The following is a 25,610-nucleotide window of genomic DNA, read 5'->3' as shown; positions in this document are numbered from 1 at the left end:
TAACCTTTACTATGGGGCCAAAATTGAAATCGTGAAAAAAAAAATAGCTGTTCCATTGAAAACATTGACATGTGATTCACCAAAATGTATACTTACTTCGCTCGTAGACCCAAACAGGATCTTGGTGTCTGACACAAGAGAGCGCCAGTCTGCCCTATATTCTGCGCAGCTTCACGCCAGCTGGGCATTCCGGGGGCGAACAGATCTTTTCGGGCTTCGTCGCATTTGGGATGCCCAGACGGACGTTTTCCACGTTTCCCCACATACGCTCTTCTCACAGCACGATCCTCTTCCATCCTCCAGAATTTTTTTTCCAAAAAGTAGTTCAGTATGACCTATGTATCCACCACTCGGCGTATGGTCAAAAATAACAATTTCGCCCTGCATTAACGATGGTATTCCAGGCCAACCGATCGATGTTTTTAAATCCTGACGTGGTACAACCGAACGCAACGATGCTAGCCGACGCATTCTGGTACGAAGACAATAGGAGGATATACCAGATATCAAGGCCGGAGATTGACAAGTAAGTACCACATTTCACACAATACAATTATCTTTAGAGAATAATATATATACTGACAATAGTCTTAATAAAAGTAGGTTACTGTGAATCTGGAGCCCTATTGGCAAACACTAGGGAATGCAATAACCGACCAAACTTCATAACCGGTTTTAATTATGCCCGAAAAAGAACCGATAATCGGTTACGGTTATTTTCACCAAAAAAATATAAAATTACACTCAAGTATTAAAAAAATATGAAAATAAAGCCTCGCGCTCACTACAGCCAGTGTAGACGTGGGCGCTTTTAGAAGCGCGCGTAGGAGCATATACACTCGCGTGGCATTCGTACGAGCGTCGTCGCGCTTATAAGCTCGTACAATCGAGTTCATAAATATGTATACATTACTTCATCTTAATTCATTGCAATAAGGCGAAAAATGTATACATATTTATGAACTCGACTGTACAAGCTCGTGTCGTGCGAGCCGACACGCAGCGGTTCAAGCGCACACGCCGGTGTAAGCTCGTATACGCGCGTAAAAATACACTAGTTTGAAACTGCTCTAAGTGTTCCTTTTTAGTAGGGCCCGTACATTTCATGACGAAAAAATGACGTCACGCTACATAGATTATAATTCCAATAAGTCTTTTCGCAATAATAAATATTTTTTCAACCTCTTTATAGTTAACTGATAATATAGATACTTGACAATCAGTGCAGAAACGTCTAACTACCTATCATCTTACTGTCACGCAACAAAATAATAGATTGTTAGTTTATTGAATGCTACATATTTAAGGTTTTTAACAGTGTAATTTTAACGCGTCAAATATGTTAGCTATCAAAATTTGTAGTATTATAAAAAACTGCCTGTATGTCAAATTACGTCATTTTTACGTCAACGGCATGAAATGTACGGGCAATGCTTTTTAGGGTTCCGTAGCCAAATGGCAAAAAACCGAACCCTTATAGATTCGTCATGTCCGTCTGTCTGTCTGTCTGATTATGTCACAGCCACTTTTTAGTCTAAGATTCGATGTGGGCATTTATCTAGCCGCCACGTGTTATCTGGCATTTCTCCAAATGTTAAGAAACTGTATTTTCGGCCGAGTCGTGATTACGCTATGTTTATTTTGATAGACGACGTCTAAGGGCAAGGGAATGGTTTCCGTGATTAGGCATTTTCGTTATATTCACAAATGTGACGTTCCACGGGTAAAGGAACCCTATGGCGGTCGGCGGTTACATCGCGTAGCACCGCATTAGTATTGTAGTGTCGTTAATAATAGCGTTAGCGTCGACTGCCTTAAGGTCACAATGGTCGTGTTTTTGTCACTTGTCATATCATTCGTCACTTTCGCACTTACGTATTTGTTAGAGCGTGACAGGTATGGTGACAAATGATAGACAGCCGTCCATGTTAACTATGTTCGAGTTGAAAAAAAAAATCTACTGTATATATCTGCGTACCCTTCTAATAATACTCGTATACATTTATTACATTTTGCTTATAATTATTATCCTTCCTTGGTTTTCTATTAAAAAAATTAATAGATGCCTATTTGTATTTAATAGTTTTTCCTATTCTTATCGTATATTCTATGTTACCTACAGTTACGATTATTAATAATTGTGCAGCGGTGGCAGCATGGTTCCATTTATATCACTTGTCACTATGCCCGTCACTTTCGCGCTTGCATACTTGTTAGAACGTGACAAGCATAGGTGACAAATGATAAAGAGTCGACCATCATAGCCCTACAGGGTGGGCCAGTGATAATTTATCTTTTCATCTTGACCTCTTCCGTTAAATATAAAATCTAGACAAATGAGAAAGGTGTAATTAAAAAAAAAATTGTTATTCAAAATGGTGCCTTATACGGGAAAAACGCTTACGGGGCTGTGGTCGCCCTAATTTTACTTGGCGCCGTTCCGTGGAGCAAGAGTTGGGTGTATTGGGAATGGGGTGGGAGGACGTCACCCAAGCTGCCCAGGACCGGAGTCAGTGGAAGAAAATGGTTCGAGCCCTACACCCCAGCAGATAACAGGATGGAAGAAGAAGAGACACGGGATAAAAGCGAGCGGTTCTTCAAAACTGTTCGTCGGCGTTTTCGACTTAACCCTTTACCAGGCTGACAGTTCAAAAATGACAATGGAATGTCAGTCTTACTCATCGAAAATGGTACACATGTTTGAAGTGCTTCATGTGGGAAATATATATCTCTTAGCCTGGTAAAGGGTTAAATTCGGATTACGCAAGATAAGCGAGTGTCCAAGCAAAATTTTAATCAAACAATGGATATTTGAGGCTACTGGATAGACACTAAAATCTCGACGTCACGGACGTGCACTGTAAAACAATGAAAACATCGAACGGGTGAGAGCGGATGCAAACTCAACCCGCAAACGAGCTACGGCTTTTGGGTTGTCCAGAACAACTTTACGACGCATTTTACTGCTTGATCGGCTACAGCCTTACAAAAACGTACAATTTATATTATTATCTCCGGGTATGTCCTTAAACTACGTCCAAAAGAGGTATGGGCAATGTGAATGTCATCTCGCCTTGTGTGGTAGGGGCCAGCACAGCAGATGTCATTCCAGATCTAGAGCAGAGCCCAACTTGGGAAGTACCTCCACCTTACAGAAAACCGCAGCCAAATAACACTTGACCATACTCATAGTGTTGTGTTCCTGCCGGTGAGTAAGGTTGCCAGAGCTCAACGAGGGGGGTGGGGTTAGGGTCGGCAACGCGCATGTAACTCCTCTGGAGTTGCAGGTGTACATAGGCTACGGAGACTGCTTACCATCAGGCAGGCCGTATGCTTGTTTGCCACCGACGTAGTATAAAAAAAATATCTCAAATACTAAATATGCTTTTTGTTTAAAAATAAAAAAAATTATCGACTTTTTTTAAATGCATTTATGAACGGCCAACCCTGTATTATTACGCATGTTTGGCATTAGGCCCTCAACTCACAGTACTTCAAAGTGTTAACAAATCTCTGTTTAGATACCGTCTAACCCGCCTGTTTTTTAGGCGGCTCGCCTATTGATCTTTGTATAGATTCCTGCCATTTGATCATCTTTAAGCTAATTCATCTTGGGGCCCGGGGCTACAACTGCTACAAGGCAAAACCGTCTTTGTGGCCCTCATATTAAAAGGTTGGCTGGTCTAACCTAATTCGGCACCGACAAAGTGTGAGAGTGCCATTATAAACGTCCTATATTTTTTTTATATAGGACGATGTCACTCCACACTGGCGCTTGCTATGTCGGCGCAGAGGGTCTTGATGCACTACTGAACTGCACCTTCGGTGTTCTTAAACTAGGATCCTTAAGCGCGTGGTTGTTTTATGCGATGACCAGACCGCTGCGTTTATCGCTTAAAACAATGTATCGTCATTAGATTGTTATTTGTAGGTTTTTTAGGGTTCCGTAGCCAAATGGCATAAAACGGAACCCTTATAGTTTCGCCATGTCCGTCTGTCTGTCTGTCTGTCTGTCTATCTGTCTGTCTGTCCGAGGCTTTGCTCCGTGGTCGTTAGTGCTAGAAAGCTGAAATTTGGCATGGATATATAAATCAATAAAACCGACAAAGTCGTACAATAAAATCTAAAAATTTAATTTTTTATTATTAATATATTCGGAGATAATCGCTCTGAAAGAAAAAAGAATGTGTCCCCCCCCCCCTCTAACTTTTGAACCATAGGTCCAAAAAATATGAAAAAAATCGTGGAAGTAGAGCTTAAGAAAGACATTAAATGAAAACTATAGCGGACATGATCAGTTTAGCTGTTTTTGAGTTATCGCAAAAAGTTTTCCCTTCATAGTAAAAAGACTTACTTTAATCAGGTACTGATTATGCAAATTTGCCTATTTGTTTAACTCGGGTGAAAGGTACCGTTTCATCCCTTGGTTAACAATTTACTATACTTTAAGCTCCAGTTTAGCTTATTGTGACGGAAGAGTAACTACGGAACCCTACACTGAGCGTGGCCCGACATGCTCTTGGCCGGTTATTTTATATATTATTTTAGAGTAAGTTGACGAAGCCTGATGCAGATTTTACCGTTGTATTGTATTGTGACGACGCCTGTAGCTGATTATGAGTTTGTGTTTACCTGACGAAGCCTGCGTTGCGGATATAAAATGATGGTCCCTGAATAAATTTATTATAATCTAAATGACTTTAGATTGTCTGATGTACGAGTAAAATGGCTGTACGGCAAACGCATCGCGTTGTTAACGGGCGTTTACGGAACGCGAATCAACGGCGCGTTTCTCATTCCACGAAGCAGTTTGCGTTTGTTGCGATACAAACGCGACGGCGCGAGTTGCGTTGACTGATATATTAGTGCATACGTATATACACTATCTCTAAACACTTGTAATGTTGTAAACCTCATGTTAATGTTAAGTATTAAGTGCTGGTATTAGATATATGTTCTTCCTGAGATACGTATATGGAAGCATCTGTATTTAAGGACATTTATGCTATTTAAGTTTTTTGTTATCTGTGTTAGCTCCTCAATAAATAAATAAATCGGAAACTAATTACCTAAATTGGATACCTAATACATTCCTTATCAGATAATGGTGCCGTAACTATTTATCTTATCAAACAATGTATTTGGTTCCGCTTCGCTTATGTTAGTACCTACACCTACACGTTAGGTATTAGGTACATAGTATGACAGTTGACACTGTTGCCTAGCAACAGCGTGTTTACGTTGATGTTAGAAAGATCGCGCGGTTCGATGCGCACTGCGCGCGTCGTCTGTTTATTTTACTTTACTGATTTCAGTGATTTCTTTAATTGTACATTCACGTCTGAAAACATCGACACGATTGAAGTGCCTGGAATATATATACACGACTTGATGGCCCAAATATTATGGTAGTGTATACATATTTTTGGCACTTTGTCCGTACCGATATTTTCAGACGTGACCGTACATACATATTGTATGACATAAAAATCTTTGACGATGATTTAACGATTGCACTCAAATAGTAGTTTACGAGTAATATGTGACTGCTATATGTATAAATCATAATAAATAACATTAAAATATGAGTGTAGGTTAATGAACCGAGCTGAAAGCGAGAATAATATAAAATCTACGAGTGTTTTAATGTTTAATTATGTATAGTTATTACAAGCTCGCTATAATGAGTACAGGAACCTCATGTTATACCTAGTCGTTTGATTTGAAGCTGGCCTAGATCGGCTATTCTTTTGTCTATTGTTAACTAAAACGGCGCGTCCCACTACCTGCAAAAAAGGGTCGTATAATTCTAATTGGCACCTGAGCGCGGGCTAGTCCAACGCTAAAAAAAACAGTGTAGGTACTGTAGGTATTACTCTCCGATAACGCGCCTTTGTTCCGCATATCGAGGACACATTTTAGACTGGTTCGGTAGCGTTCGACTCGCCGGCACTCAGTAACCGTATATAGGGACCACACAAGAAATCGCAAATTATTTTTCCATTTCATTTTGAATCTTATTTCAATTACCATAGGAGTTGTAATTAAATAACCGGTTAAAGTGACCGGGCCTTTTTTTGCAGGTAGTGGCACGCGCGGTTTTAGTTAACAATAGACAAAGAAAGACAATAAACAAATCTAACGACTATACGACCGCCATTGCGGTGTCTGATCGATCACACAATCAATAAAACGTCATTTGAACTTATACTAGAAAGGAAGTAAAATTTTTTTTAGAGAATTTCGAAATGTATGAAGTCGATATAGATTTTACCTATTGTTTACGCTAACCGTAATTTACGGTTTTTGTGACTCATAATACAGAGTTTATGACATGTATGTACTGGTGTAGATAAAATAGACCTAATTTTATTTGTTAGAAACAATTTAACTTATTATGTTTATAATTTACGATTTTCTTTCACTGCCCCATTTGCGTTTAACATCCTGTATATTCCACCAACGTATTAATATTCAAGTCTTTTCGAAGCAGACGCCATTGCACATCGTGTTCGAAATTCGAACATTCGACGATTCGATTCGAAGTTCGAACACGATGTGTAAGGGCGTCCGCTAGCTGGCGCGGGTGCCATTATATTTAGACCGCGGGCCAGGAGCATATATCGTCAGTCATCGCCTCCCGGCTGATACTTTGTCAGATGATAGGTTAGATGCTATTGTTAATTAAAAATATCGTCAGCCGGCTGTATTGCGGTAGTAAGAACGTCAGCTGGTCGTCAAACGGGAGGCGATGTCAATTTCTTATTACTTGTTTCGGTAGCTGTCATTCCTCAACCCAACAACAGAGCGGCAGCTGACGTCCACGCGGGTTCATCATACATAGCCGTTAACCACTATCTATTTTCCCGCGTCAATTAGCGTTGCTCCTACTATTACCTATTCGTTAACGCGCTCACCCGCGCCACCTAGCGGACGCCCTAATAATGATTTTCTTTCCAGAATGACCTACCTGATGATAAGACTGGTGAGCTTCCCGCAGAACCGCTTTGTCGCCATCGAATCAGTTAACTTGGACGACAAGGACTGGATATTTGGGTGCAACGCGCAGTACGCCTATAACTCGTATAGATATTGGTAAGTGATAATGTATCTTATAGTATTTTTACAAGCATTTTTAATGATACATGAGGCAAACGGGCAGACGGATCACTTGATGGTAAGCGATTACCGCCGCCCATGGACATCTGCAACACCAGAGGGGTTGTAGGTGCGTTGCCGGCCTTTACAATACAATACAATACAAATATACTTTATTGCACACCTCAATACAGAAACAGTACAAATAATACAACACATAAAGAAGAGGTAAACAACAGGCGGCCTTTAAGATACGTACGCTCTTTTCTTGAAGGTTTGAAGGTCGTATCGGTCCGGAAATACCTCAGGCGACAGTTCAGTCCACAGTTTAGCTGTGCGAGGCAGAAAGTTTCTGGAGAAACGCACAGTTGAGGACTGCCAACCATCTAAGTGGTGAGGATGGAAAAGTTTAGTTCAAAACCTAGCACCAGAAGCACTCTACAGAGGTTAAAGCCATCATATTACTTATTTTAGATAGCATCTTATTGTTTGTGTTTACATATAAAAATAAATCTTAAAAATAAACTTATACCTACATACTTGAGACATATTTTAAGGCGCTGTAGTTCTATTATGTGTTTAAACATCACTGACTGCTCTCAGATAATTAAATTTAATAATTATTAATTTGGAACAGTTACTAGTCCATATGTTGTGGGTACAATATTAAAAGGAGACATTAAATTCAACGCGTAGGCGATTCCTTCTAGAAATTTCTTCAATGAGCTTTTAATTTGTAACCCTTTTCTATTACCATTTTTTTATTAATACGTAATGAATACCTATCCATTAATCTATATTCTTCTTATTGCAGCAAACAAGGCACTTCCCTATCAGAGCTCAGTCGCTGGACGGGCGCGGACACGAATTTTGGCAAGCGAAAACTCGCCACAATACATCTCCACGATTTGATCGAGAAACATCCTGATTGGTCGCATGTCGTCGTCAAAGTATCGCCTACTAGGAGACCGGTAAGTATCAGAAATATTACCCTCTTTAGGTTGGTTAGGAACGTAGGCACTCGACACGATACATCTACACGAGTTGATCGAGAAACACCCTGATTGGTCGCATGTCGTTGTCAAAGTATCGCTTACTAGGAGACCGGTAAGTATCAGAATTACTACTCTCTTTAGGTCGGTTAGGAACGTAGGAACTCGACACAATATATCTCTACGATTTGATCGAGAAACATCCTGATTGGTCGTATGTCGTCGTCAAAGTGTCGCCTACTAGGAACCAGCATTACTTGTCTATTTAGGTTAAGAACTTTGGCAAGTGGAAACTAGCCACAATATTAAGCCTTCTAAGAACGCTTCACGAGTTCTTCTTACTGACTTTTTTTTTTATGCTACGTCTGTGGCAAACAAGCATACGGCCCGCCTGATGGTAAGCAGTCTCCGTAGCCTATGTACGCCTGCAACTCGAGGGGAGTTGTTACATGCGCGTTACCGACCCTAAACACGCTCCCCCTCGTTGAGCTCTCTGGCAACCTTACTCTCCGGCAGGAACACAACACTATGAGTAGGGTCTAGTGTTATTTGGCTGCGGTTTTCTGTAAGGTGGAGGTACTTCCCCAGTTGGGCTCTGCTCTAGATCTGGAATGACATCCGCTGGCTGTGCTCTACCACACAAATGGAGATGACATTCACAATGCCCATACCTACCTCTCTTAAAACCTTATGGTACAACCTTATACATGCCACAATACTTTTTTATGATTTCACCGAAAATTGGTTCCTACCTAAGAGCGGGTATTTATCCATTTCTACTCGCATCCGACCCATAGGGAAAATGCTGGTTTAGGTTATGCGTTGTTTGACAATGTATATAGCAACTTTTTTAATTGTTTATTTACATTATTACTATTATAAACACCCCCATTTTGGCAGGTAACCCTAAACGTCGACATCAACGACCACGCCTCCCGCCAACTAACGGTCGACGTGCCCTCACACTTCTCCTTCACTCGCACCATCATAAAGCAGGACACCGAACCCCACAGCTTATACTACGAATTAATACTGCCCGGCTTTAACGCTATATGGCAGGCGTATTTACTTTACGTAGAACCCATTGGGTGTAAAACGGAATATCACGTTTCTGCTGAGATGCAAGTGCCTTGGGCCGAAAATCAGGAGTACTATCATTATTTCACGTAAGTTATTATAGGTAAACATTGAATTTGGACTTTCTATACAGCAGTTACAGTCCATATTTGAATAACCGGACCGCAAGAAGTCGCAACGTGACGCAATCATAGCGCTGTCATTCAAAAATGGAATTTGCCTATTGTGAAGAAGGTTCAATTTCCTTTGCTATGCATGCGAACCATTATGAAGCTAGGGAAGCCCACTATATTACCAGTTTTATTGCCCGGCTTATCCTTTATGGCAGGCGTATTTGTTGTACATGGAACCAGTGGGCTGTAAAGCAGAATACCACGTTTCTGCTGAGATGCAAGTGCCCTGGGCTGATTTATTGAAGAATTACTCGATAGAAACAATAGTTATTTGTGCAACAAGAGAGGAAAGTTGGTTTTTCTTGCGAGTGTTGATTTTGAGTCCTGAGTAAGCGAAGGATTCTATAATTGATTGATTCTAAGTTAGAATCTTGAGCGTAGCGAGGGACTCAAAAACACGAGATGTAAAATAACTGCTCTCGTGTGACACATACAACTTTTCACCTCAGTAGTGAGAACATATTAAAGGTTAAAAAAATTCAACATGAAGTAAAGTTAACCACAATTATTTACATTCATGATTGAAAGGCATCATCATTATGACGACAGCTTGTCTCACTCCCTGGAGTGGGGAAAGTCGCACTTTTGTCACTCCCTGGAGTAAGGAAAGTCGCACTTTCGTCACTCCCCGGAGTGACGTAAGTAGGCTTTGTTCGAGCTGCTGAGGTGAAAAAAAAAAATACTAGTGTTAAAAGAATTTGAACTTTCTATACAGTTAAATACGTGTAAACGTGCCACTAGCCTGTCACATCTCGCGATTATTAGTGCTGTTATAGCTCAAGTCCAAGAGGGGATTTTTTGTAGTTTCCCGAGCGTGGAATTTTGAGATATAAATACATAGGTACTAAAAGGACCAACCACACTAAAACTTGCATTTTCGTCATACTATTTTGCTGCAAAATCTATTCGTCTATCTGTGGAACAGCGTTGTGGCAGCGGAGTAATACTCTGATCTGACAATAAGATTTACGAATTGTCAGTTAACAATATATGGGACGTTTATTCATTGTATTTATCTTTTTTCAGGCATCTAAAGAAATCTCCGATGAAACTGCGCTTGTACAAAACACATCCCAATGTGACTCGAGGGCAGGACGCGATGGATCACGTAAAAGTGGTGCTTTTATTGGACCCTCAGTGCAAGTATACCATTAGGTACGAATCTGTCGCGTCCATCTATTAATTCAGTTATCCAAAAACAGCAATCAATATTACCAGTGCTACTAAATATGTACTAAATTAGTACGGGAAGTTCTTCATTATGGTTAAACTCAAATTAAAAAAATTCAAACCATTATGGTCGTGTTTAGCGGACGGGAAATTATTACTGTATTATCAACTGAAATAAATGTCATACTAAGAAAAAATCTACTTATACTTGAAATAAAAACAAATTAAAATATTTTCTCAAAATAATTTAATTTGTTCTAATACTTCTAATAGTATACTGTATTGTTTTTTACTTTTTTAAAACATGTATCCACTAAGAAAAACGCAAACAGCCAATTAATATAGCCGCGGGTCTACACGACCCGGTCAGCATCATTTCAAGCTATAGGATAGAGTCGTGTAAGAGCGTCGTGTATTCGTGCGAATACTGCTTATTAAAATCAAAGACTATATAACTTTTATATTTTTTATGGATCTCATGCATGCACATCATACAGCTTGCTACTGCACGATTATATTAAATAAACCAGTGGTGGGCAAACTTTCTTCAAAGGGGGCCAAAAATTTTTTTTTAAATCTGAGGAGGGCCACAATTGCAGGAATAATGCATTTTGGTTTGAAACCTTTATGTCGCGAGCCATATACTAATTATTTCGAAGGACCGGCGGCGGGCCGGATGAAATCCTTGCGCGGGCCGGAACTGGCCCGCGGGCCGTAGTTTGCCCACCACTGAAATAAACGAATATTGAATGGTACTTACTGAAAGTTTTGCCTTTAACTTTTTGAGAATAATTAAAGAGGGAAATTGTTTTTTGACGTTTTTGGTGCGAAGGTTCGATTTGAGTGCTGGTTGATGCTTAAATTATGATTATTTTACCTTATTTTCTTACATGTTTGGAGAAAAGCACTATATATGCCTTGACAGAATCAGCAATTAGTGGATTCGTCTTCTTTCGAAACTCATCCACAAATTGCCCTTTCCCGGCCTCTGCAATAATGTAATATTCCTTTTCTCAAACTTGTAATGAAATGTTGACATGACTTACTTCAAATTAGGTCCGGAAATACTACATATCAGGTGCGATGAGTGAAGATGATATGTAAATGAATTTCATACAGCCTTACACACCTAGGCCTGTAAGGCAACCTTCTTTTGTTTTTAAACGTCAAATTATGGCACGTCTTAGCATTCAACCATAAAAAACCTATAAGCAAAATTCTGCCATTATGTTTTTTTTTCTTTTTTTGTCTTTATTGTGTGTTTTTTTTTCTTTTCTAATATTATTTCTGGGATTCAAAGGAGAACAAAAATTTCATTATTTTTGCTCTACGACGCACGGTTTAGGAGATACAGCCCCATAAAGTTTTTTTTTTCAGTCATGCAGAAATCTTTATATGGCTGCATCTCCTAAACCGTGCGCCGTAGCGTAAAAATAATCAAATTTTCGTTCCCCTATTAATAACCCGAAAGTAATAATAACAATCATCATCATCGTCCTATTTTTTTAAATTATTTCATTGCAAGTGTGAGAAAAGCACTATACAAATCTCGGCGAGAAACGGGGTTGCCGGCCGCGTATCCCTATCCGACCTCGCCACGCTCGGCCGTCTATATATACTTGGCCTGCAACCCTTCGTTTCCCGTCCTTTATAGTAATGTACTATTCCAGCATCGCGTCCTCCTGGTACCACGTGCTAGCCCAGTCCGTCCGCGCCTTCGCCCCGGTCCTAATAACATATGTCGGCGGTGCCGTCTTACTCATAGCTAAAAGTGTGCTCATGAGTCTACATAGTGTGGGCACGTGTTTGTCTATACATGGGGCGTTGAGGAGTGATGATTTGAAGCCATACGCCCCACTGGTGTTCGTGAGGGTGCTGATTACTTTGTTGATGTAAGTACTGTTATTGTAGCATTTGTACGTTTTTGTTGTGGTTATTTTTACTATTAAAAGCTCAATATCGCTAAAAAAACTGATTTATACATTTTGATATATTCATTTTGGGCATATTTTATAAAACTGATTGTTGAAACCGTATATTTTAATATTATGAATTTCTTCAGCACTTATCAGTTTGACTTAATTCGCCAATAGATGGCATAAGTAGTAGCGATTTTGGAAATTTATTATGGTTGCTTTTGTTGGCAATTAACACTAAAATATTTGTAAAATTATTTAGAATAACATATATGTAATATTTTGGATTTAAAGTCACAACTTAGCGATTTGTTGTTTAAGAAAATTAATTACCAAATTAATCAAAAGATGGCACTTTGTTCTCAACGCGCATTTCCTAGAACGCGATGGTGAGATTTTTTCGGGTTTGTATATAAGGTCCAAGGAACAATAGGTCGTCAGTTCAAAATCAAATCAAGCAATGAGTGTTATATACAGTGTGTAGTAGATATAGTGTACATAGTAAATAAATTGGTGGTTTTATACAGTGTGTGTTATTTTTGGACCTTGTTTGCGATTTTGTTCTTGGCTAAATATAGTAGCTGTCTTACTCATAGCCAAGTGTGGTGGTGTGGGCACGTGTTTGTCTATACATGGGGACTAATGATTTGAAGCCTTATGCTCTGCTGGTGTTCGTTAGGGTTTTGATCACTTGTTGATGTAAGTAATTTTATTCTTATGCTATTCGTAGGATATATTCGGCTACTTTTATTATAACACAAAGTTCAAAATCGCAAAAACAACTGGTTCATATATTTAGATTGATTGAATTTGGACATCTTTTATAAAATAGTGATTTTGAGGTTTTCTCTAAATAGGTAATACGTGGCTCATAGCGGAATACTTCCCCTGGGTACTAGGCGACAATAATACATACATAATTAAATAGGTAAATACATACTTAGAATAGAAAACATCCATAACTTCACTTAACACACAAATAAATGCCCTTACCGTGATCGAACCCCGGACCTCCAGCTTTGTAGGCAGGGTCACTGTATATACCGGCTAGCCAACTTAGCGGTGGCAGCATGGTTCTATTTTTATCACTTGTCACTATGCCCGTCAGTTTTGCGTTTACATACTTGTTAGAACGTGACAGGCATGGTGACAAATGATAAAGAGCCGACCATCTTAGCCCTACTGCATCGACTTATGCGAAAAACTAATAAAGCGACAAAATTTAATAATGTATGTAACATATAAACTTCCGATTTTCATAAGAATTTGACGTTTACGTTAACTGCAAAGTTTGTTTAGGGTTATACTATTGTTTTTAGCATTAGAAAAAAACTCCACAGAAGTAAGCATGCAGTCTTTACCAGGCTCTTTAATTCTCAATAATAATCGAATTATCGATTGTAGATGGTCAATTCTTATAATTTACTTCAGAATTTTACCGCAAAAAGAACCTGATTTGGAACCAAATTGCTATAAAAAAAAACCGGCCAAATGCGAATCGGACTCGCTCACTTTCTTCCGAGCGAGTCTTCCGTACTTTAAGTTCCGGCAACAGAAATACATCATCTGTGAAAATTTTAACTGTATAACTATCACGGTTCATGAGATACAGTCTGGTGACAGACGGACAGACAGACAAACGGACAGCGGAGTCTTAGTATTTTTAACCCTTTGGGTACGGAACCCTAATAACGAAGTATAGCTTGGTCCGATTCTAGGTTAAGTTGCCGTTTATTTAAGACATTTGTCCAGAAGTGGACCTCTTTCGTCTGATAGTCTTTTTTTTCAGGGCATTCCCCATCGGCAGTTACCTCCTGGACAACGCCAGCGCCCACAACTACGAGATGCACTACTTCGTCCGCTCCATCATGGTGCTGGCCGCGTACTTCGTGGCCCTCGGGCTGCTCAACGTGGCGGCCGCGGGCGTGCTGTTCGTGATGGTGTTCTCATCCCAACTGGCGCATAGAATGCTGTTCAGGATTTTGTGGAGAGGAGGCCAGGGGCTCGCTGAGAGGGTCGCCGTTGGACTACAGAAGGTGAGTCAAATGAATTTGAACCTTATTTAAGTTAGCTATTTTGATTAACAACGTTAGGAGAAATCCCAGGCTTGCCCGCAATATTTTACATATACTTTTCTCGAAGCCATTTGGATATTTTAAACCTCCTTGTCATACAATATTAGATTTTGTCGCAAGGAAGCAAAATGACACATTTACGATGAGGGTGTATACAATTGAATCCTTAACGAAGCGAAGGATTCTATCATTGAATCCAAAGCGTAGCAAGGGATTCTAAAATATAATCTTGAGCGTAGTGAGGGATTCAAGTGTTAACGCCCGAGGTGGAAATAATTTTGCTAACAAGTTTTGCTAACAAAGTGACACGTACTGCTTTTCAGATCACCTATGAGGAAATTATTGCGTTTCAAAATATAATTTAAGGTAAAAAAATAGTATACAAAAAAGAAAAAAAAGTGTCCTAGAACAGAAAACTGCAACTTTGATCCCTCCTAACAGGGAAGAAAAGTGCCACTTTTATCCCTTGAAAATATCCATTGTAACTTAGCAGCAATCAATTTCCCCGGCCTCTAGTTATATACTTACCCCCTTTTTCATGAACGTATACTAAAATTACTATGTCGCTAAATAGCGGCATCGTAACTTTACTATACGTTTATGAATAAGGGGGTTATTATTTTGTCACCAGGTACCCATGGTAGTGAGCGCTACCCTCATCACGCTGGCTCCCTTGTCTTGCGGCGCGGCCGCACTTGTCGCTGGCGGCGCTTTCTACGCATTTATGGTGAGAATATATCTTATTTTATTACCAATACATTAAGTCTTGGCGTATACAATACCTGACGTCTACCCAGAACGGATATCTCCGGCCAAAGAAGCCATACATTTGTCAAAGTATTGAGAAAAAAGCATCCCTCTATCTACCCCGGCCGGAGTTCTCCGTCCAGTATTTTGTGCCCGGTATTTGTCACGTACTTTCTCCGGCCATTTTAACCCCAGTCGAAAAGCAGTTTTATTGAAATCCAAATAAAGCTGCTTTTCGACTGCGGATTTGCTCTGGTGTGCACATTTGGTACAGTTTCTGCGGACAGAATAAATGTTAGATAGACACAGCTATGGCCTATCTACTCCCGAGATTCATTGACAGATAATGAATAAGGCGTTACTTTGTGGAAATCCATATTAATGAATACAAAAATATTACGGCGAAAAGATAACGTACCGATTTCTGTTGCCGGGCATCAGATCGTCAACATCTGCAGCATCTCCTGATGTATTAATCCATTGACAGATTTATCCTGACACATGCTTAGCTCAATCAATAAATTTTTCGTGTTATGGCTCCATCAAGGTGTTGATGATTCTGCCAATGTCGAGGTGGGATTAGACACGGCTAGTATATGAATCTTATCATATTACGATCATAGACAGTGTTCGGTGGAGTATCCGATCAATCTGCTAAGAAATACAAATTACTACCAACTAACAGACTACATATAACTATTAAACAATATGAACATTATGTACAGAACGAACTACAGTTTAGTATACATTCTTAGCTAATGCATCCACATACACTTTTGGACTTATTTCTCAAAGTTTGTAATGTTCTCCGAAATTTCGTGGGATAGTACATTCTACGAAACATTACTATACAAGTGCGAAAAATATGAAATTCGCAACGAGTGGCTATAAATTAAAACACGACCGAAGGGAGTATTTAAATCGATTCGAGTTTACGAATTTATATTTTCGACATAGTCATGTAATGTACTAATTATCGCACTAGTGCGGTAAAGTAGCACCATATGTACTGTAAATTTATATTTTCAAAAAAAAACGGAAAGTTACAATCTCCATGCCAAAATATGAAAACTATGAAGTTTCCACAATTAGTCATTAGCCGGGTCCACACAGAGCGAGCATACGCGCGAGGCAATTTCCTCACGTACAAAACGGCCAGTGTAGACGTGCCTCGGCCGAGGCGGCGCGTGAGTTTTCCTCGCCCGAGCATACGAGCCCGGCTAATTTTAATACCTTTCGTATAAAGGAAATCGTTATATTGTTGACTGTATGGTCTTTACTAATAAAATAACCTTCTATTTTTACACAGATATCCAAAATGTACGAAGAATACTTAGAAGACTATTTCTACAAATTAGCTGCCAAATACGCATCACGCTTCTGCCGCGCGTTTAGGAAGAAAAATAAAAAGAAAGATAAGACAGAATCAGATATCGCTCTTGTCCCAAAAACAGAAACAGAATCAATTGTTGTAAAACCAGACGATTCTGCTAATACTTCTTTGATACAGCGTAAATCTAATGCCAAAGATAAAACAGAAGTTGATAAAATCCCAGAAGTTAGTGAAGATACAAAAGAAGATGACAGAACTGATGAAAATAATGAAGTAGCTTTAATAACTAATAAAGAAGAAGATGATAAAGAAAGTGATAAAAAAGATAAAGAAAATAACGAATGTGACAACGATGTAGAAGATGGAGAATTGTTGTTGAGTGATATAAACTTCCATATGATGATGTTCTTTTTGTGGGCAGCTGTGACTTTAGTGAATGTTCCTGCTTTGTTGACGTGGGCGAGGAATTTTAAGTAAGTAACATTATTTGTGGCTTTCCATTAGAGAAGGGTCCTTATGCATCATAAGGACCTTTTCATCAGAAAATCAATGTCTAGTCTATTACATTAGGTCGTTCAATATGTTTCCAGAATAAAAAATAACAGCAGCGCCACCTACCGGGTCCAATAGAGTTACCAAACAATCCAGGAACCCGTTTAAATATACACACAAAATTTAATCTGAATCGGTTTGAGCAAATCAAATTTGATGATACACCGATAACAGCCAACTACCGGGTCCAATTGTTTTTTCAAATCATCCACGTATACTGAAACCTTCTCCAAAATGTAACAAACACTTTTCTGAACACCGCATCAAAATTGGTTCAGTCAAACGCGAGATAATTGCGGACAAACATACATACAAATATACGGGTCGAACTGAGAACCCTTTTTTAGGGTTCCGTAGCCAAATGGCAAAAAACGGAACCCTTATAGATTCGTCATGTCCGTCTGTCTGTCCGTTTATGTCACAACCACTTTTTTCCGAAACTATAAGAGCTATACTGTTCAAACTTAGTAAGTAGGTGTATTCTATGAACCGCATTAAGATTTTCACACAAAAATAGAAAAAAAAAACAATAAATTATGGGGGTTCCCCATACTTCGAACTGAAACTCAAAATTTTTTTTTCATCAAACATCAAAAGTATCTATGGATAGGTCTTCAAAAATGATATTGAGGTTTCAAATATTTTTTTTTCTAAACTGAATTATTTGCGCGAGAGACACTTCCAAAGTGGTAAAATGTGTGCCCCCCCCCCCCCCCGTAACTTCTAAAATAAGAGAATGTTAAACCTAAAAAAATATATGATGTACATTACCATGCAAACTTCCACCGAAAATTGGTTTGAACGAGATCTAGTAAGTAGTTTTTTTTAATACGTCATAAATGGTACGGAACCCTTCATGGGCGAGTCCGACTCGCACTTGGCCGCTTTTTTATGGCTGTTAAAAGGGCTCTTATGATCAAACCAGAGGTTAATAAGGTTGAAACTTCGATCCATCTAAGTTTTATTTCATCAAAGTTAGCACGAGCGGTTAATAGTACATTACGATACAAGTGCGAAAAATAGGAAATTCGAAACGAGTGGCGATAAATTAAAACACGACCGAAGGGAGTGTTTTAAATCGACACGAGTTGCGAATTACCTATTCGCACATGTATCGTACAACGTTTTACAGTACATATGGCCCTTTAAATGTTCGACACAGTAACATAATATGCTACTTCTCGCACTAGTGCTATAAAGTAGCCCCATATGTACTGTAAACACCATTTTTACCCCCTTGTAAAACAAATAACTGCCCAAAGGCACACAGAATCGGTTATCGTAGATTAAGGAAAAACTATAGATACAGTATAAAAATGTATTTCTGATATGAGGCTATAAATAATAATAAAACAAATAACTATTTTTGTGTTTTAGATACAGCATGGCGCTCCAGCCAGACAATTCAAGGTTCCCTGGATTGATTTTGTCCATTTGCTCGACGTGTATATGGCAGATGGACGGGCCGAGGAAAAACTTGTAAGTTTATGATCATACTCGTACGAGCAGATACAAGTAGATAAAATTTATCCGATCAATTTTCACTCCTCCGAATGAAGGAGTCCTAAATATATAAATAAATAAATATTATAGGACATTATTACACAAATTGACTAAGTCCCACAGTAAGCTCAATAAGGCTTGTGTTGAGGGTACTTAGACAACGATATATATAATATATAAATATTTATAAATACTTAAATACATAGAAAACACCCATGACTCAGGAACAAATATCCATGCTCATCACACGAATACATGCCCTTACCAGGATTTGAACCCGGGACCATCAGCTTCGTAGGCAGGGTCACTACCCACTAGGCCAGACCGGTCGTCGAAAGATACAAGTAGATAATAATTAATCCGATCAATTTTCACTCCTCCGAATGAAGGAGTCCTAAATATATGGAAAGTATTCAAAAATTTCACAAGAAAGTCCTTTCTCAATTTTGGAAAAAGATCTCTTTGCGTTTTCTACATGTGGAAACTTGTAACTGCATTACTGTTTCTATTTCGCAACCTATTTTGTGCCCCTAGCTATATATATATATATATATATATATATTTTTTTTTTTTTTTTTTGTCTTTTAATTATTTATATAAGAATTCAAGCCTTGGCGACCCTCTACATCTCTAAGGATAATTTAATATATATTTTTATATTTTATCTCGGACACTTAGAGACTTATACATCTCTAAAGAATTTTAGTATTTTATGGTTTTATTTTTTTATCATAGTTTTTTTTTGTGTAATTTGACATTTAGAGACAGTATACATCTCTAATAAAGTATTTATTATTTAATAGATTCGATATTTGTAATTGTTTTTTTTTTAAATTTATTGTTTGTAAAAATGGACATGTAAAAGTGCCCCTGTGGCCTATTTGCTGAATAAATGTTTGATATTTGATATTTTCCTAAGAAAAAAAACATGATTTTGGCAGCTTTGTCCCAGCACTTACAGTTATTTTCTCTGTAATGTCTATCTTCGTTACCTGGGCTTTGATTTTAACATTGTAGGTATAGAAATTAAATGTCAGCATTGATCCAATCACTTGCAAACTTTAAAATAAAAGCGCCGGTGGCCTAGCGGTAAGACCGTGCGACTTTCAGTCCGGAGGTCGCGGGTTCAAACCCCGGCTCGTACCATGAGTTCTTCGGAACTTATGTACGAAATATCATTTGATATTTACCAGTCGCTTTTCGGTGAAGGAAAACACCGTGAGGTAACCGGATTAATCCCAATAAGGCCTAGCTTTTCCCTCTGGGTTGGAAGGTCAGATGGCAGTCGCTTACTCTAGCCTACGACAATTCTAGGGATTAGTTGCCAAGCGGACCCCAGGTTCCCATGAGGCGTGGCAAAATGCCGAGACAGCGCGAGGAAGTAGAAGACTTGCAAATATTAAAATCTATTTCCTGTTTCAGGAAAAACTACAATTTCGTAGCAGGCGTAATTTTCGTAGTGGCAGTAATCGTTTTAACACTAGGACCACTATCCCTGACCTACGTCAACTTCGGCGTGACGTTCGTATTCGCACTCATAACAGCACAACAACTCTTCGACACCGAAGAAATCGACGAAGACTCCCTATCCGACAGCCAAGACCCTTCACCAGACGCCGAAGTTAGTGACCACACCTCCAACGAAGACTCAGATCAAGAAAAGTCCGAAAGTAAGGAAGAAGTTGGTGAAAATGAAGGAAAAAACGAATGTGATCCTTGCAATGAAAATAGAATATATAATGTGTTTAAGAATCTTAGAGATAAGTTTAGCTTTAGCGAGGAATGAAGCAACGAGACTGAGTGGGTTTTATTTGTTTTAATGACGTCATTATAGTGCGTACACACCAAGCAAACGACGAACATGATGGACAGAGCCCGGAATTCTCGTAACATTTTTGAGCAGTCTTAGGCACTTCTCGTTTATCGACATCCGATTATACATGTGGATATCGATAAAAACAGGATACAATATGTAAAATATGATTACGAGTAGAAGTAAACATGCAGTCTTATCGCGAATGAGCGATCTCTTCGAGATAACCTTTGGATACCAACTTTTAGGAAATTATATTTTTTTTTGTAATTAAAATTTTAAATAAATATTATAGGACATTCATTATTACACAAATTGACTAAGTCCCACAGCAAGCTCAATAAGGCTTGTGTTCAAAAGGGCTCTTCGAAATATGTCGTCACTACAACCGTAAAATTATAGTTCATGTCATCCACGATAACGCCCAGATTTGTCAATTCTAACCTTTAATAACATGGCAATACAAGTCAAGACACGCGTCTTCCTGAATGACACAATATATGTAGTATTCGTTTGTTGTACGCATTGTTGCTTGAATATAAATGGGAAATTTTGTGTGCTAGAATAAATGTGATGTAATGTTAAAATTCTGTGAGAAATAGCAGCTATTGAGTGCTTTAAATAACTTCATTTCTTTGAGATTATGTTCAATTTTTCAAGAAAAATTAATTGTAGAAGTATTATGCGAAGTCCAATGTGAGTCCCGTACAAACGTAAATTTTCTGGGGGTTGTAAAGTGTATTCATCCTTACGTGTCTTCACAGATTAGATATATGGTGTCTTATCATGTAAACAAACTTGACGTTCCAACAATACGATTCATAGACAATCTAGACTTCGTAATGTCGTATGATCCGTTTGTTACTGCGATTAATGATGAAAATATTATTAGAAATTATATTTTTCAGTGGTTATTTGGTTAATTTAAATACTTTGTGAGTATGTTTAATTATAAAACAACATTTTAAGTGATCATTATTGTGTAATTCCAGAGAAAAGTGTGATAATGTCTTCGAGAAGTGTTGGTTTAAAGTAAGGTTTTTTTTTTCAAAACAAAAATGCTCAAATAAACTAAGTAACGCGCGTTTGTACAGTCAAGGTACTAAATATAGATACGGACAAAGTGACAAAAAGAAGTACACAGTACCTTGATATATAGGCAATAAGGTCGTGTATACATATTTTTGGCACTTTGACCATATCGATATTGTACGGGTCGTACATCTGAGCTGATATGATTCTTGATGGTTGATTGTAGTCTTGATGGAAACACTGATTTTGGTATATGTATTTATTGATAACCAAGGTAGGTATATGAGTACTAGCTAGGAGCACGTATAAACGTAAACTAATTCATAAATCGATGTATGGCGTAATCGCAAATACAGCAATTATTATAAAGTCATTATATTTAATTTTAACGCTGACGCGAGAAATGTGCGATGCTTGCATTGTACAGATATTTAATACCTCGACTGTACGGGACAGACCGAGGATTGCTTTTGAACTTTGTTTAATAAAATGTTGTATGTAAGGTGATATTTATTTAAGTGTGACTCACGAATATTCTACTGAGGTTGAAAGTGACATCTAAAGTACGTCTGATGAAACTGAGGGATCCAAAGAAATGTAGGTAGTTTGAGATAGTTAATATATCTATATGTTCGCTATGTTTGCTATTTATGGCAACTGCACGTTACGTCTCTTGTTTTTTAATTATTTTTCTGTATTTCTGCTGTCGACTTCCGCATTAATAAGTTTATTTACAAGGCTGCGTTTCCAATAGTCTTCTAATAGTTTCCAATGTGCGAGGGATATCTCTGTTAGGAACCAGTAGAATATGGCCCACTGAAGCTGCGCTGAGTGAGAAATAGAGGATAGGTCAATGAAGTGATTCTATTGATTTTTAGAAACGCAGCCTTTGTATTGTATTGTAGCGTCTTTTGAGCGTCGGCGTCTAGTCAGGGGGCGTCTAGGGCGACCGCCTACGGCCTCGCGGTCCGAGGGACCTCGTGCCTTAAATACGTATAATTTGGACGTAGCGTAGAAAATTATTCTTTATTTCTTGCGCCACTAGAGGGCCTCGCTAAATGTACCTTGCCCACACCAAATTTTGGTCTTGCCCCGCCCAGTGGCGTAGCTATTACGGGTGGCACCCGGTGCGGAAATTGAGGGTGTCACCCCAAAATTCAACCAAAGTTGTGAAATATATAAAATAAATAGAAATTTATGTTTAATATTCCATAGCTCAGAACTCTCAATAGTCCTTACACCGGCGATTGTACAATCTACCACGGTTTTACGAATTTTTATAAGTGGCACTAGTAGGTAATGTTCACGAGACTTCGGTCGGGGGTTCTATGGAAAATGGCGTCGCTGCGCAGTTGCGCTAACGTTGCGTCGAGCGGCAACCATAGAGTTGAGTAGACGCCGACGCTCGGGTGACGCTAGTGTGGGGTGGCTCTTAAGCATGGCGGTTGTTATAAATAAAATGTTTTGCTGTGTGATTGGTGCATTGGGATAAACGAATTTAGATGAAATTATTGGAATTTCAATAATTTTAAATTGTTATATAAATGTTGTATTCGAAAGTTAATAGTAGTACATTAAACTATACATCTGTAAAATATAAAAAAATTATCCATGTTTAAATCAACTTGTTGAAGGAATTTTATATAGTAAATGTAATCAATTTAATGTTTATTCCCAATAAGCAGTATTAACATAACATTCTGAAACTACAGTACATTAAGTGCATATCATGTTTTAGCATTGAATTATTTTAACCTTTTGCCTTTTTAACGCCAAGAACTCCTAGAAATATACACCGTGTTTTTATTGAATTTCGTTAACTTCGGGGTATCGGTAAGTACGTTTAAGGAAACTTTATGGCATAGTTAATTTTCAAAAAAAAAATTTTTTTTTTTACTATTTTTTTTTTATAAAAAGTAACTGAATGTTGCATATAGCGTTGTTGTAACACGGGTATTACATTTAAATCAACGAAACAATTGAAAACTGTGACATATCAATGTCATTTCGAACGTCAATCGTCCGAGATAGTACTTACGTTTAGTAGCAAATGTATGAACTCGCACTAAACACTAATCAATAAGTAAACAGGCCCTAAGGCAAGTGTACACGCTCGTAAGGGCCTTATTAGATAAAAATTAATGATTGATTATCTCCGAAATGAAGTTAATTAGAATATCGGTGTCTTTGAGAAAGTTACTTAATTTAAGCTCAGGAATGCACCCTCGAAATTAACGCAAATCAAAAAAAACACGGTGTATACTTACGCAGGGACAACTGTTAAGTGTCATGGCGTACCTACTTTGTCAAGTAAGGTTTACATTAGCTCGCTTGCGCTCTGGACTTTGGCGTGTCAGTTACGTTTTTGTTTATGCGTCTGTATTATTATTTAAAGCGTCTGAAATATTAATGGGTATGAGTAAAATCCTATGTTGATGGAGCCATAACACGAAAAATTTATTGAATGAATATTGCCAATTTTGGTGGTTTCTGTGTAACATCTGGTTCACATTTTCCATGATGAAACTTGGCAGTCAAAGACCACCAACCAAAAAAAGAAATTGATTATAACAGAGAAGTAAAGTCTAAGGAAAAAAACGTGCTCCTTATTTTGACATCCAAAACAGATGGCGCTGTACTGCGCCATCTCTTTTACCTGTCAAATTTGAAGCACTAAATTGTAGATTTACACATCTTACTCAATCAATGTATCTTTGATTTTACCAATTATTATTTATAGTATTTTTAATGCAAACATAGGGTATGTAAGACGATGAAGAACTTTGGTGTTAGCAAAGCTATTGCCTTCAGTTGATATTGGAACTGTAAAAAAAAAATTGAATTTGTAATTTTTTGGTATTTTTTTAATAATATTACTTTATGGTTAATACAGAAATAAATAAATAAAATTGAAATTGCTCACTAGTACCTGTTGTGTAATTTGTATTATTCTACCAATAGATGATATAATTTATTAAATCTTTTTGAATAACACATTCTGAAACTTGGTACATATCAATTATTTCAGTTTTAATCATCATAATTTTCGCTTGCATCACTTCTCGCTTGATAGAAACACAGCAGAAACTTTATTGCAATATAAAAAAATACTTGCAATACTTTTGTTTCCTGTCTAATGTCTCTGACCTGATAATAATTCAGATTTACAACTATTGAATGATAGGCAACTTTTTAACATATTCACTGCAGGATGGGGTCAAAAGACCCCTTGAATATGAGTTAAGATAATTGCCGCAGCGAACATGTTACATGAAAACTTAATTAGTTATGATATAAACTTAGGATTTTGTCCACAAACATGTTTCATTATGTTTGTCATACCATCAAGATCTGCATTTACTTTTAAGTACCTTAAAATTGTATCACTATCACTGGGAAAATACCACCAAAGATGTAATAGAAAATAAAGAAAAACCAAGTCTTAAAATCTATTTATTTCAAAATACTTTAACAACCAAACCAAGATCATTTCTTTCCCTTCTTGCCTGCGGGTTTTTCTTCCGTGTTCTTAGGATTCTGCCAGTTCAAAGGGTTTCTGCGGTACATGGGCCACGGGGGCACGGTCAAGATGGCAGCAAGCAGGAAACCGGCTCCCAGAATATACACTGACTGAGAGAACTGCTGAACAATATAGCCCCAAACGAAGCCAACGATGCTGAACAGTGTTATGATCGCTCTGTATAGTTTTTCCGCCTTAGCTTGCCCGACGTAGTCAATGTGAGTTGGGATTGATGTGAAGAAATCCATGGTTGTTAATTGTTCGTAGTTTTTTTCTCAAAACAATTAGTTTTGTCTTTTTTATTAGAAATCGGAAATTAAAATCGCTGTAGACACGTCAGTACAGCCACGACAGTTCCACAGATACAAAACAGTAACATGACAGGTGTCATTGAGTCTGAAACGATCAAATTTTATTTTATGGGTTTTTAAGTATCAAAGAATACTATCAAGAAATTTTTTGATACATTATTTTGATTTGTAGTTGCATACAATTATCCGTTTGCGATGACAAAAGTAGGATAGAGGCTTTTAGGCCGTTTCATTGTTTAGTATACTTTTATTTTTCATTTCTAACTATGGCCTCTCTTATTGCAAGTATAGCAACACT

At 38.0% G+C, this 25,610-nt stretch overlaps 2 protein-coding genes across 2 annotated transcripts in view; one reads left to right on the top strand and one right to left on the bottom strand.

Annotated features, from left to right (window-relative positions):
• The window catches only part of LOC133522368 (GPI inositol-deacylase), a 28,738-nt gene extending 4,329 nt beyond the window's left edge, over positions 1 to 24,409 (top strand). Inside the window, exons 7-17 of the mRNA XM_061857687.1 lie at positions 405 to 526; positions 6,961 to 7,095; positions 7,913 to 8,069; positions 8,991 to 9,256; positions 10,367 to 10,495; positions 12,181 to 12,402; positions 14,216 to 14,462; positions 15,133 to 15,228; positions 16,558 to 17,054; positions 18,511 to 18,612; positions 20,059 to 24,409. Coding sequence (XP_061713671.1) covers positions 405 to 526; positions 6,961 to 7,095; positions 7,913 to 8,069; positions 8,991 to 9,256; positions 10,367 to 10,495; positions 12,181 to 12,402; positions 14,216 to 14,462; positions 15,133 to 15,228; positions 16,558 to 17,054; positions 18,511 to 18,612; positions 20,059 to 20,422 — 2,337 coding nt within the window. The 3' untranslated portion in view covers positions 20,423 to 24,409. The remainder of the gene's footprint in view (positions 1 to 404; positions 527 to 6,960; positions 7,096 to 7,912; positions 8,070 to 8,990; positions 9,257 to 10,366; positions 10,496 to 12,180; positions 12,403 to 14,215; positions 14,463 to 15,132; positions 15,229 to 16,557; positions 17,055 to 18,510; positions 18,613 to 20,058) is intronic.
• A 508-nt stretch (positions 24,410 to 24,917) lies between these two features.
• On the bottom strand, positions 24,918 to 25,392 carry LOC133522380 (signal peptidase complex subunit 1). Its single transcript, XM_061857702.1, has one exon. It carries the CDS (start codon positions 25,247 to 25,249, stop codon positions 24,968 to 24,970), a length of 282 nt encoding a protein of 93 aa, XP_061713686.1. The 5' UTR covers positions 25,250 to 25,392; the 3' UTR covers positions 24,918 to 24,967.
• Positions 25,393 to 25,610: the final 218 nt, after the last annotated feature.

The sequence above is a fragment of the Cydia pomonella genome, chromosome 10, assembly GCF_033807575.1.
Source record: "Cydia pomonella isolate Wapato2018A chromosome 10, ilCydPomo1, whole genome shotgun sequence".
In the NCBI taxonomy this organism is placed as follows: domain Eukaryota; kingdom Metazoa; phylum Arthropoda; class Insecta; order Lepidoptera; family Tortricidae; genus Cydia; species Cydia pomonella.
This window is presented reverse-complemented; position numbering and strand designations above follow the sequence as displayed.

What these genes read in the sequence shown, in the direction of transcription:
- LOC133522380 (XM_061857702.1), bottom strand. Translation starts at nt 25,249, where the DNA reads ATGGATTTCTTCACATCAATCCCAACTCACATTGACTACGTCGGGCAA.